This window comes from Mirounga angustirostris, unplaced genomic scaffold (assembly GCF_029215605.1).
Source record: "Mirounga angustirostris isolate CCGP_5_RB_7025 unplaced genomic scaffold, mMirAng1.0.hap1 SCAF_5, whole genome shotgun sequence".
NCBI lineage: Eukaryota > Metazoa > Chordata > Mammalia > Carnivora > Phocidae > Mirounga > Mirounga angustirostris.
The window spans coordinates 64,885,329-64,898,705 of NW_026991713.1; the positions used below are offsets into that span (position 1 = coordinate 64,885,329).

Genomic DNA, 13,377 nt, shown 5'->3' on the forward strand with positions numbered 1-13,377 from the left:
TTTAAATTTCTTAGACTCATACTTGATATTGGAAGCATATATGGAATCAACAAAAATGAGAAAGCTAACCATATGGATTCTGGAGGAAAACTTGACTCTTCATGTTTGTGACTGGACTTTCAGGTCTCATGTAATGTAGGTTTTTATACAACATCCATGTCTGCCTCTGCAGAGATGACAGTGCTGAGCTACTAGTCAGTTGAGAGGTGTTTTTTCTAGTACAGTTGATGGTTTATCCTGTCACTCAGTTCTACTTGAGACCAGAGCCGGTCACCAATGCAAGCCAACTTATTAGGCTGAAAAGGCAGTCTTTAGTCATGGAACAGTTTTCCGTCTGTGCACAACCAGGTGACCCACATATAAGAACTGAACTGTTGGTCTTTGCTTTATTACACTAGACTGTGAGCTCAGGATTTATTTCAGTTGCTCACCCAGTCCCAGTAGATTAAAGTACCTCTACTGTGTCTGTCAAACTGCTTGGCTCCTTCCTTTCCTTTTCTCTAAGTCTTGCCTTCTAGCACCCCTTCCTCCTCCTCCTCATTTTTGGACCTAATCCTTAGTCTTCTACAGATCAGACGAGCATGCACCCGTATGGATCCTCAACCCCATAAGATATCTACAGATCTGTAGAGCTAGAGCTAGAACTAGATCAGCTTTTTCTGTTTTCACTGTTTACAAGCACCTCAAGCCTCCAGAACTTGATGTAGGGGCAGGAGGCTCTGGGGTGTGGAAATCTTAACTGATAAGGAAACAATAACATATGCTGTGCAACACAGCAACTGCTTTTCCTTCATACGACACAACACTTTTGGAAGGACTGAGTATCTTTTAATACATTTAATTTCTTCCCACAGATAATCAATTTCTACATGAATATGTTGATGGAGCGAAGTAAAGAGAAGGGATTGCCAAGTGTGCATGCATTTAATACCTTTTTTTTCACTAAGTTAAAAACGGCTGGTTATCAGGCAGTGAAACGTTGGACAAAGAAAGTGGATGTATTTTCTGTTGACATTCTTTTGGTGCCCATTCACCTGGGAGTGCACTGGTGTCTTGCTGTGAGTACCTCTCTTACTTTTAATCAAATTTAAAAGAAATCTACAGAATTTTAGACTATACAGAATAGTGAGTAGTAATTCTACATTTTCACTGGGTGATTGTGAGAAAGAATAGTATTTCGTTGGCTAAAAATTGGATAGATCAGTGAACTTCCTGTCAAGAGTGGGAGATACTTAGACTTTGAAGAAAGTTGTGGAATTTCCTTTTCTGGAAATATTTAGAAGGGAGCTGTAAGGCTAAACAGTCTCAAGGCAAGGCATGGGGTGAAAAAGTGACTTCTTAATGATCCTGCCAACTCAGATTCTGTGACTTATTTTCTGCCCAATTATGATTTGCCTTGCATACTTGATAGTTTAATATTTTTTATGACTCTTTGAGAACATGGATACATTCATTTAATATATTAATAAAAATATAAAAGTTCTATCACAATCTGTTTTGAATTATATTTGAAAAGCATAAAGCCAAAGAGAAATTCTCCACATAAAGAAACAAAATGCGGAATATTTTGCCATCTTTCTGAAACCCTGTGGAAATGATCTCATTCATCTTACAGTCTCTGAAGAGCATGTGTGTCTTCACTGCTGCCCACATGGCAGATGGAGAACCTAAATACTAGAAAAAGATTTCAGGGCCATTAATGAGGCCATGATAGTACTATGTAAATAAACCCCTTGTTCTTTCCTCTGCAGTTTAAGCATGGTATAATGCAAAGTATCAGTCAAACTTGTCATGATTTCACAGGGAATCTGGCAAAAGGTTCCAAGTTTGGGGCGCCTGGGTGGCTCAGTTGTTAAGCGTCTGCCTTTGGCTCAGGTCATGATCCCAGGGTCCTGGGATTGAGCCCCGCATCGGGCTCCCTGTTCCAAGGGAAGCCTGCTTCTCCCTCTCCCACTCCCCCTGCTTGTGTTCCCTCTCTCGCTGTGTCTCTCTCTCTCAAATAAATAAATAAAATCTTAAACAAAAAAAAAAGGTTCCAAGTTCCAGGGAAGTGAAAGCTGAGAAACTATTTTTCTTATTTTATGAACACACAGATTTTTTTTATTCCCAGGTTGTGGACTTTCGAAAGAAGAATATTACCTATTACGACTCTATGGGTGGGATAAACAATGAAGCCTGCAGGATCCTCCTGTAAGTAGGGACTTGAGAACAAAAGAGTTTGGTGTTGGGTGTATGTTGTGTTCTTTGATACCTTTAGTGGAGTGATTATGATTAATAAAGGAAATCTTCACACTGAGGTAAGAATGGATATTTTATGTCTGAGTAAGTAAATGTATAATAATACCAGAAAGATGCCCTCATGGGGACAACTGTTGTCCCAGTGCACTAAAATAACGAATGAGTCAATATGTACATATAATATAGAAACTACTTAAAAGTCATCTAATCCAACCTCCCTAATTTTTCAGCTGAAGGATCCAAGACCCACAGAGGTGACTTTGATATGCTCAGGTCCTACTAGTTAGTGGCTCAACTGGGAACCAGAATGCAAATCTCTTTATACCCCATCTGTTTGTCTTTCCAAAATGCCTATTCCTCACTGTACCACTATACCATTCTGGTGGCCAGGAGGAGGCGAACAGTTTGCACTTAAGAAGAGTGCTCTGTATGAGGTATGCACTCATCAAATTGTGATTTGGATTGAATTTTCACACAGGAAAATCAAGACTATAAATAGTGAATAACTGCCTTGATATTGCTAGAGAAACCTTCTTCCATGTGGTCGAGTTCTGAAGGACCATATAAACCAAGGAAAAGAATCAAACCTCATTCCTCAGGAGGAACAATAGGTAGAAGGAACCTGGGTGTCAGAGGCAGAGGTCCTGTTTCTCTTGGGTTGACAGGGTGGGCATGAATTATGGGAGCTGCAGGGGAAGCTTAGCAGCCCAAAGATTTCCCCGCCCAGCATTATATACTGTTTTTCTCAGAAGTGCAGATGCAAACCCTTCCTAAGGATTGTTAACCTCATTCTTAGGGTGGCAGCTGTCATCAGTGTCCCCACAGCTCATCTCCTTCTCTCCCAATACCTTTAGGCAATACCTGAAGCAAGAAAGCATTGATAAGAAAAGGAAAGAGTTTGACACCAATGGCTGGCAGCTCTTCAGCAAGAAAAGCCAGGTACATTTCATCTCATCAGGTGGAAATCCTGATATTAGGGTATTTGGGAAGGATAGGGTTTTATTGCTTGATTCCCAGGGACCTTCTTAGTGTCTAGCCTGACTTCAGCTTGGTTGTTTGGTTCCTCAGGGGAAGATAGAGTAAGCTCTGTCTGTGGGAAGACTGGTCATGTGTTTCTTATGTAGAACTAGGTTTTCTGAATGCCCAGCTATTTTACTGAGCTTTTCACTCCTGTGGGAAATGGTTGCTGATTGGCCCTTATGGGAGGGACTTGTCTTTATATCTTTAGGTGTCATGGAAGTCTAAGATAGTCTCCTGATACGAAGATTAATATTAATATGAAGACCTGACTGAGATGCTGTATTTTTTTTCTCTGAGCCTGTGTTGTTCTGGGTGAGGGACTTAGGGTCACTTCTTCAAAATTCAGGGAAACCTGTAACATTTATATCCTTTGGTTCTTATTTATAATCTAATATGAAGGAAGGAAGCTTGGAAACATGTCACCTTTTTGTTATTTTTGATCTTTCAGGAAATTCCACAGCAGATGAATGGAAGTGACTGTGGCATGTTTGCTTGCAAATATGCTGACTGCATTACCAAAGACAGACCAATCAACTTCACACAGGTGAGCTGAGCCTTCGGGAAGGAGCCCTGGGACCACCCTGTCTCTAGGCTGCCCGGTAGATTTTTTTTTTCTCTACCTGCTCTACCTAGCGAACTCTGCCTATGGCCCATAACACTGGTGGTTACCACGTAGACCACATCACAAGAAAAAGGATAGTGATAGGCCACATGCTGGGTTCCCTTACATCACATGCTACAGTCAACGAATCCTGGTCATTAACAGAGCCTTCTTCTCTGCCCCTCTCCCCGCACCTACCTCAAAGCCTGTAAGAAACAGAGAACTGGGACCAGAACAAGTTTTCTTCATTTTCTCTTCATCTTGTTAGCAGTCAGGTTTTGGCACAGGCTACACCTTGAACTCCTAGTGTAATTTGTCATGCTGCCCTCCTCCCCTGCCCCTCACTTGATGCAGCTCATCAGTCTCCTATTAGTTTGTGATTGTTTATTTCTGTCCATGTGGTCCTTCAGAGACCAAAGTGGATTGAGACTGGAGATTATGGTTTGTGTCCTGTACTTTAAATTAATGGCTTTACCAGACTTTTCCACCATAGCCCTTGGGTAGAGCTGACTCTTGCAGTTCTATAACTCTTTCCCTAAAAGTAAGTTTTTGATTTTCAGGCCTTAGATCTCCCATCGTCTTAAAAGTTCAACATAGAGGACTTGATAGACACCATCCTCAAAATTCTTGGAGACATTTGGGTGTAGCCTGGGGACTCCTGGTGATGCCCAATAAAGTTTGTAAGGCTACAACAAGAGAAAATAGCAGTAGAGATAGCAATAGAAAAAAATTACATGTAATCAAGAATTGAGCAATTTGAAAGACCAGAAATGCAACTGAAGCTATTTTAATTGAAAACCTTGAGAAGGAAAGGAGTGTTGGGTCTGGATAAAAGCAATGAAAAAATTAAGGGTATCTCTGTGTCCCTACAGCAACACATGCCATACTTCCGGAAGCGGATGGTCTGGGAGATTCTCCACCGAAAGCTTTTGTGAAGACTGTCTCAGTTAGCCGACACTGACCTTGTGGGGGACCAGCTCTTTGTTGTCTACAGCCAGAGACCTTGGAAACAGCTGCTCCCACCCCTCTGTTCTTGTAAAGCCCTTGATCCTGGACCAGGCCCTGGCGAGATGCATTCACAAGCACATCTGCCTTTCCTTTTGTATCTCAGATACTATTTTTGCAAAGAAACTTTGGTGCTGTGAAAGGGGTGAGGGACATCCCTAAGCTGAAGAGAGAGACTGCTTTTCACTTCTTCAGTTCTGCCATCTTGTTTTCAAAGGGCTCCAGCCTCACTCAGTCCCTAATTCGGGGGCCGAGAGAAGCTTGGACAGACTCTTGGTTTCATATAAACTCTTGTTGTTAGGCCTTACTAAGAGGTAGGAAAGGGCATGGGCAAAAAGGTAGGGATGAAAACCACCAGCATATACACGCACACATACACGCAGGATTTTCACGATGTGTTGTCAGGAAAGTGACTGGAAACTGGACTTGGGGTCACACGCTTACGTCCCTTCTCCAGGACTTCCCTATTTATATGCCTCTTGTGAGATCCATCTGCTTCTGTACAAGGCTGTTTTGTCATCTGTAGCTTCCTCCCAGCCTGAGGCAGAACACATGAGCCCGGGGGGGGGACCCCAAAGTCCCAGGCAGGCCTTTCCTTAAAGCAGGGGTTCGCATGTGCTCACAACACAGGATACAGAGAAGACCCACCCAGGGAGCAGTTTAGTGGAGCAACAAAGGCACCACTTTTACTGCCGCCGACTTCTGACCAAGAAGAAGGACCTCAGTCTTTAGCGTAAAATTCCAGCATGGGATGAATGCAGGTCTAGTTTGGTCTGTGGCTAGTTAGTCTAAATAGGTTTCTAACCACAGAGAATTTAATATATATATATAAATATATATATATTTCACAGGGATATGTGTTTTTTTAAAAGGCTGAATGTGTTCACCACTTTAGCCTGTAGATTTATTTCCTTTTTGCAGCTTTAGCTCTAGCACGCACAGATCCCAGCCCCTATGTGGAGGGTGTTTGTGGACTTCCTAACAATATTTTGAGGCCTGGATGAACTTTGGCTTAGGGGTCAAGGTTACAGAGGGAGGCAAAGATTTTCAACTGGAAAACGGGTGGAATTTGGACTGATCAACTTGAGACTAAAAAAACTGCTATTCCTTTTGTTCTTTCTAGCATCTCCCCCGCCCTCTGAGCGCTCCTCAGGCTAGATAGTGGAACGATCCAATGCCAGTGTCATTTTGTACTTAAGTTCCAAAATAGGAACGTTTTATACTTTTTTCTGTATTGTAATAGGTAGTTTTGTATGAAATATTTTCTCTTCTTCCCTTGTACCCCATCCTTTCCAACATTGTGCTTTCTCTCTGGGCTTATTTGAAAATTTTACTCTGTTTTATACCAAGCTTGTTTAGTACATTTTTCTATGTTTTACCACAGGTTACAATTTGAAAAGAAAACTATTTTTTTTAAATATTCCATTGTTAACTGAATGTTACTGTTTCCACTCCAGCAACCAGATGTCCTACCTTTTTCATAACTGCCTGCCTTTTTGGGGAAGACCACCGTTCGTTTGTTCGTTCGTTCTCTTTCTTTCTTTCTTTCTTTCTTTCTCTCTTTTTCTTTCTTGTGTTTTTCTATAGGAAATAAATAGCTTTCTATTTATGAGTTGCTGAGACCTTTCACATTCTCTTTTAGAAAGCTACAGTGTGCAGGCTCAGTGTATGACTCCTGCACGTGGATTCTTGGTACTTAATGTATTTCAGTGACAAATGGAAAGGTGGCAGTATGGCATAGATTTGGACTATGAGTCAAAAGACCTGAGTTTTTCAGGTGCTCTTGCTATTATCTGGGGGGGACTCAGAACAAGATAGGTGTCTGTATTTATTGTTTGTCCATTTAGATAACAACATCTGTCTTACCTTCCTCACAGACTTTTTGTACAGACCAAAGCAACAAATATTTATTGCCATGTATAACAGAAAATGAAACATGCAACAAAAGCACTTTGAAAAATATATAAGGAATTGTTGAGCCTGTCTGAACGTGGACCCCCTTTCTGACCAGTGCATTTATGTACAAGGCGAAGTTAGTGATCCTGAAACCACCCTACATGGGTGGACCAAGCTGAGACATAGGTTGTAGCCCAGGGTGGCTCAGTGGGAACCAAATATAGACATCTGTAGTGGGCCATTTTTCCAGAGAACTAGCCAACAAATTTAGGACTAGCATCTGGGAACTTAGTTTCTCCTTCATTTAAGGGTGGGTTTTGATGACCAGGGAGGGGAGAAGGAGGTTCCTGCATTCCATGGCCAAGGGCATGCTACCAGTATCTTAGTTAAACTGCTTTAAACTAAAGCCTCTTGCCTTCCTTTTCTCCTGTTTTTCCTTCTTCCCTGTGTTCAGTGCTCATAATCACCTACCTCCTCTTAAAAAGTAACACTTGAGGGATGATGAACTCTATCTAGATACAGAGCCTTCAACAGGAACTACAGTCCCACCAATCACTCCTGGACCCTGTACAGAGAAAATCAGATAGAACATTTGAAAAGAAGGCATGGAGGTTAGTTCTGTCCCATTTGTTGCTGGGGACCCACTATTGCTCCTGGGAGTCCCATTTGGGGTTGGATGTAAGAGTACTTTTCCTTGTTCCTCATGGAGACATTGTGGAAATTGGCTCCTCTATCTATGAGGCACTTCATACTTCTCTGTGGTATCAACTCTTCTCTTCTTTAGCTCCTGTAATTGTGCCAGCATCTTCTACCCACTGCCCCTAGCAATGTTAGCTCCAAGTTTTAGTGCCCTGGGGCAGAAACACATGACCTGAAGAAGTACTGCCAGCAACCCCATCGCGTAGTCTGTCCATCACCACCTGGTTTTACGTGGCCTATGAAAGGCCTAAGGAGAGGGAGAGGATTCACTTAAGAACCCCATTGTTTTTATGTTTCAGCCTCTGGTCCTTCTGTGCCATCCCTCCAGTTCTCAAATATGTCTTGCCAGAGTAAGAGAGAGAGACGACTGACACTTTGACTTTGTCTTCTCCCTTGCTCCACCTGGATGGGCCAGGGCAAGGTGGAATATAGACTCTTAGGCCCTGTCGTTGACTCAGGCTACATGCTGAGCTCCTGGGAAAGTCACCATATTTCCCTGCCCAGAAGGAACCTACCCATAGCTTTGAATTCATCCTAAAATGTAAGGCTCAGTCCAGCATCTTCCCTTAGAGCCCGGAGCCTTATTTCACCTTTGCTGAATCCTGACCTCTATTAAGAGGCTATGACTATCATTCCCAGCTTTGGAGGTGAGGAGGGACATAAGGGTATATGGGGTCATGCTGGTCACCCACTAAGATAAGGGGGAACTTACACATGAATCCCCTGTGGGATAGAAAAGAGAAACTCAAACACTTGGAGTCAGAAGACAAACCTTGAAATAATATTAGTACAGCCTGCCTCTCTGGGCTGTCAGGGATAGGGCAAGAATAATTCTCATTGTGAGTGGTTGGACCAGATACCTAGGGTCTTGTCAGAGTCTAAGATTCTGAAATGTGGAGGGCCATAATCCTGCTTGGAATAGAATTCGGTCAAGATAGTGATTCAAAGTTCAAGTTTAAGGCCAGTGTTAATATGGCTTGGTTTTACAATTAAAGCCCAGGTCAGAGTCTTACCGTAATGGGACAGATCATAGCTGTTGACTTCTCCTTTCTCAGCTGACAAGTAGCCATCACCTGCTTGACTCCTGGAGATTGTCCTTCCACTCTGCAGAACATCAATGTCCGGAAGGGAAAGTGTGGGAAAGAGATGTACAAGGAGCCCAAAGTCTTTAGTCTGCTAGGCACACCTCATTCAGTTTACTCCTGGTTCGTTCTTAAGTACCTACAGAGCACACACACCCAAATCCCATCTCCCTGAAACCTTCCCTGATCACATTATCTTAAAATCTCTTATCTGGACAGCTGTAGCCCAAATAATCAGAAAATGTTATAACTCCATATTTGTAATCTGTCTTTTACATCAGGAATGGACTGAGACCTGTTGTCACAGAGAGCAGGTGAATGATTTGGTGCTTTTTCTTCAAGCCAGGAGTGCAAGCTGCTTCTCTGGCCGGCCAGTGAGGAGTAGGGGTAACTGCATTAAACGTTGATTGAGAAGACAGCATTTCAAGGGTTGGGGAAGGAGGACTGCTTATGGCAATGTGCAGGGGGGCTGCACCTCCTTTGTGGTCCCAAACCTAATGCCCCACTCTGCCCTTAAACATCTTCCTTGGCAGTTTAGCATGCCCTTCCCGGGCCTCGGTCTCTGTCCCAAGGAGCTAATCATAGTATTTTTTTTTTTCTAACCACACACCTTTCTAGTCTTCTCCATCTTTTTTACGTCCAGTGCTGTTGTAGATTGAGACTGAGTCCCTTTCTGCCTTGTCCTTTAAATGGACCATTTTACATGCTGCCTGTGTCTTGTCTGTTAGCCAGAGCTAAGTTCTTGGAGAGCATTTGCCTCATCTGATATTCTGGGGAACCCCTTACACTGGGTGTTTAATAAGCATGTGTTTAAGCACTGGACTTGGGGGCCCTGGAGGATGGAGTGAAAAGATGGTTTGACCAAGGAAATAAAAGCCACCTGTCCTTAAGGACCTTAGAGTCTAACTAATTTGGAGGCTAGGCAGACACCAAGTAAGGGACCTTATCAAGAAGGCCGACTCCTGGTGCACACTCCAGTTAGAAGCTGGGCGTGGATGATGGAGGGACAGAGGTGGAGATAAGTCAGGGATGATGTTGCATTTATCTACCTGTGTGTAACTCTCTCCCTAGTTCTTAAAAGTTGATTTATTTAAAATAAATTCTGTGGATTTTGCTTTCTTGCTTTGACTGGAAACTCCCTGGTGAAAAAGGACTTGGTGGTGTTTGTCTCTCTAAGACTGTCTCTCTGTCTCTTTGACTGTTTATTCTGTCTCTGTGTCTATGTCTCCTGATCCAAGTGGGACCAGTGATTGGATCCTCAGTGTGGTCTGGATTCCTGAGTCCACCCCTTAACCAAGAGCCTGAATACTGTTCATTCATTCATTTCATTCCACATACCTGGAATTGAAGCCTGGAACGCAAATAACGTGCAAATCCATGGCTCCCTGGCACTTTTTAAAACCAGACCTGTCTGTGGAGCTGGCCAGAGGGCCCTCCTGAGCCAAACACACCAGTCAGGACTTCCAGCCCACTCTGCTAACAGCATCCCTTGTCTCCTTGCCCCTCTCCTGCACCCCTTCCTCCTCACAATCTAACCTCTCTACCTGTAAAGCTCACACTCCAGAGAATAAAACATAAGAAAGCACCAGCTTCTGAAAGATCTTCCACTATGTTGGTGAAATGGTTTTATCTGTGTGAGTTAGAAGAGTCACTTGTAGTCTCCAGAACATTCTTGAGTTCTAATATTTTTCTAGGCATGGTTAAGATTTTTTCGGCCATTTGAAAATGGTTGGAATGAGGAGCGAAGCCTTCAAGCCATTCTTGTTTTCTGATTACTGAATATGGTTAAAGATAGCTGACGATTGCCTGGATCTGCATGTTCATCACTGAACAGGGACAAGACTCCTTCCAAGTGGGACCTGGACTGGATTGTGAGTTAGAGTCAGCCTCTGTCCCCGACTGCTCCTGTGGGGCCTGGTGTGGTTCTGCACTGCAAAAAGTTACAAAGGGCCTGGGGGCGGGGGGGACGGTGAGGAGGCTTGTCCTGTTCCTCAAGGAATTCATGTTCCAGACACTGTTCTGAACTCCAGGAAAACTGTTTTGCTTCCTTGTGTACCTGTGCCCCATTTCCCATCAGCCCATCACCGGCCAGTGATCTCTGCCTACAATGGCCTACGGGGCCCTGCACCTCCAACAGCTTGCCTTCCCACTCAGCCCAGGCTCACTGGTCTCGGCTACACAGGCCTCCTTGGTGTTTGTGTAGCAAACCAAACTTGCTTCCATCTCACGGGGGTTCTACTTCCTGTTTCCTGTGTCTGGAGGGCTTTTCCCCAGATCTCCTCCTGACCCACTCCCTCACCACCTCTGGGCTCTGGTGCAGCGTCACTCTCACACTCCCTAGCTCCGTTACCTTCGTTTCTTCTCTGTAGCATTTCGTATCTGACTATATTATTTATGATGTGGGAAATAAGAAACAATTAAATTTCCTTACTACTTACAGCCCATTGACAAGGCCTTGAAACAGGCAGAGTGACCTTCCTCTGGGAGCTCAGTTGCCTTGATCTTGACACTTCGCTAAGGGCAAAAAGAAATCAGCCCGACTCCTCAGGATCCTGTGAGTCTACTTTAACATAAAAAAATTCTTTTGGAACTTCCTTTATCTCTACCCCACAAGATACGTGTTAGCAATCATTCTCCAAGCATATGGCCCACTGATACACATCTGAAGGGTCTCGTACGACTGAGTTTTTACTAAACGGTAGTAAATGACCTTTTCCTATCAGTAGCTAGCCGCTCCCAGGATCCCGGAAACCTTGTTTCCAAAATACCGTAGAGGCTTGTACTGTCCCTAGCCCCCTCCCAACTTGAAAGTCTATAATCAGTCACCTGTCACAACCCCAGTGCAGCTCCTTATGCCCAAGGGTCCTATCCCCATGCTTTAATAAAACCACCTTTTTGCACCAAAGACGTCTAATGCTTTCTTGGCCATCAGCTCTGAACCCCAACATCTCTACATCAATTGACTCCTGTGTTTTGTCTGTCTCTCACTTAAATTCTGTTCATTCTGTGTCTCAGGTGCCTATGCTTCCCTTTTTGCCAGCACCCCCCCGCCCCGCCGATTCAAGTCCTCACCTCGTGTCTGCTTTACACTGTGTCCCACCCAGGGTCCTTGACTTCAAATGCATCATCCACTTAGCAGTTAGAGCTATCTTCTTCCAAAAATATTAACAATAAGAATAAGCATTTATTGAGGCCCTAGTCCCAGCCTTTTGTGCCAAACACTTTATATACATTATCTCATTTAGTCCTCACAAGTGTGTGATGTAGGTACTATTCCTTATCCCCATTTCTCAGATGAGAAAAATGAGCTTAGGGATTGAATAAGTTAGCCCAAAGTCTCAGACTGTCAGTGATAGGAACAGGGACTCCAAGCCAAGAACATATGTCTCCAAAGCCCCTAAAAGCCCTATGAGATACTGCATGCACACAGCCAGCATTGTTTCATCTTGAGACAGGGCGAGCACGTGACCCAGACATCATGGGGTCTCTCTCAGTGTGAAACCAAAGAAGAGAACCTTCCATGAGGTCTGCAAAGGCTAACTCTCCCTCTTTTGTCTCATGAGCAGGGTTGAGATCCTTGTCTCTTCACCTTAGATTGGAGGGTCAAGGAGAATGGTGGGGTCCCTCTGCCTTGGGATTCATTTCCTCTTGGCTTCTTCAGAAAGGGGTACCAAAGAATTCCCTTCACCCCTCCCACAACAACCCTTTCTCCAACTGTCTTTTGCCTCCCACTCTTGTCCCCCAACTCTCCGGGCTGCCCACATTAGCAAAATTTCCTTTGAGGCCTCTGATCCTAACCTAGAAAGGGGGAGGGCTAAGGATGGGTGGGTGGTGAGGAGGGAGATACCGATACCAAGCAGATAGAGCTCATCCCCACAGGAGCTCAGGAATCAAGGGTGTGTGTGTAGGAACATTTGGAGACATTTGTGGTGCTCCGCAGTGTTCCATTTTTTCTTTTCACTTCTGTCTGTGTCTCCTGCTCTGTCCCCTCAGTATGGAGTTTCCTCTGCCATTCCAACCGGTTTGAGAATCTCAGGAATGCATAGCCCTGTGCCCTCTTGCTCCCCCACCCCCACCTCCTTACACAGAGCCCCTGTAGAGGTGGAACTTAGTTCAGGCTAGAGGCCGAGGCCGAGGGGGGAGGGTCCTGCTCTTTTACTGGAAAAGAAAGACAACACACACTCTCAACCCTTCCTCCCACTCTCTCTCCGATTTCTTCCCCAAAATCAGTCTGCCACTCTCAGCTTCCTCTTAAAGAGACTGGCCTTTCCCACCCTCACCCCTCACTGGGGGCCTCTCTTGATGGTAATTACTCCTAATTGTTTTCTCTTGGCTCACGAGGCCTTTCCTTGCCTGCCCTGAGCCAACAGTTCTGTGTCTGCTCAGAAAATAGGCTCAACTCAGACTAGAGGCAAGCCTCTTTGGGTCTCAAAACCCAGGCTTTCTAGATCTAATTCAGAGGGCAGCTTTGACCATGGATATGCTGTAAAGAAAGGCTGCTGCTTGGCCTCTCTCAAGGCAAATTGCTGCAAGAAATAGTGATCAAACTTGAGGAGCATGTTCCAGCAGCAAGACCCCTGGAGAAGCTCTAAGCATTTCCTTCCATGAAGAGCTCAGCAGCAGAGATGATCTATTGGGCCTGGCCTGGGGGACGGGACTCCTGAATGGGGTCTCTGAGCTCTGCAGCTGTGGCCTGGGTGGTGTGGAGTTTCCCATCTTATCATCCAAGGCCTTTCTCCACCAGAGGACCACCCCCCACCCCAAGAGCCCCAGCCCCGTACACCATCCTGTGGCAGTGGGGTGAGGAGGCCTTTTGCCAGAGCTTGAGATGAGACC

General features: G+C 44.5%; 1 protein-coding gene across 1 annotated transcript in view; it reads left to right on the forward strand.

Moving 5' to 3' along the window:
• The window catches only part of SENP1 (SUMO specific peptidase 1), a 53,287-nt gene extending 43,632 nt beyond the window's left edge, over positions 1–9,655 (forward strand). Inside the window, exons 14-18 of the mRNA XM_064591342.1 lie at positions 855–1,058; positions 2,111–2,190; positions 3,093–3,177; positions 3,707–3,802; positions 4,732–9,655. Coding sequence (XP_064447412.1) covers positions 855–1,058; positions 2,111–2,190; positions 3,093–3,177; positions 3,707–3,802; positions 4,732–4,794 — 528 coding nt within the window. The 3' untranslated portion in view covers positions 4,795–9,655. The remainder of the gene's footprint in view (positions 1–854; positions 1,059–2,110; positions 2,191–3,092; positions 3,178–3,706; positions 3,803–4,731) is intronic.
• Positions 9,656–13,377: the final 3,722 nt, after the last annotated feature.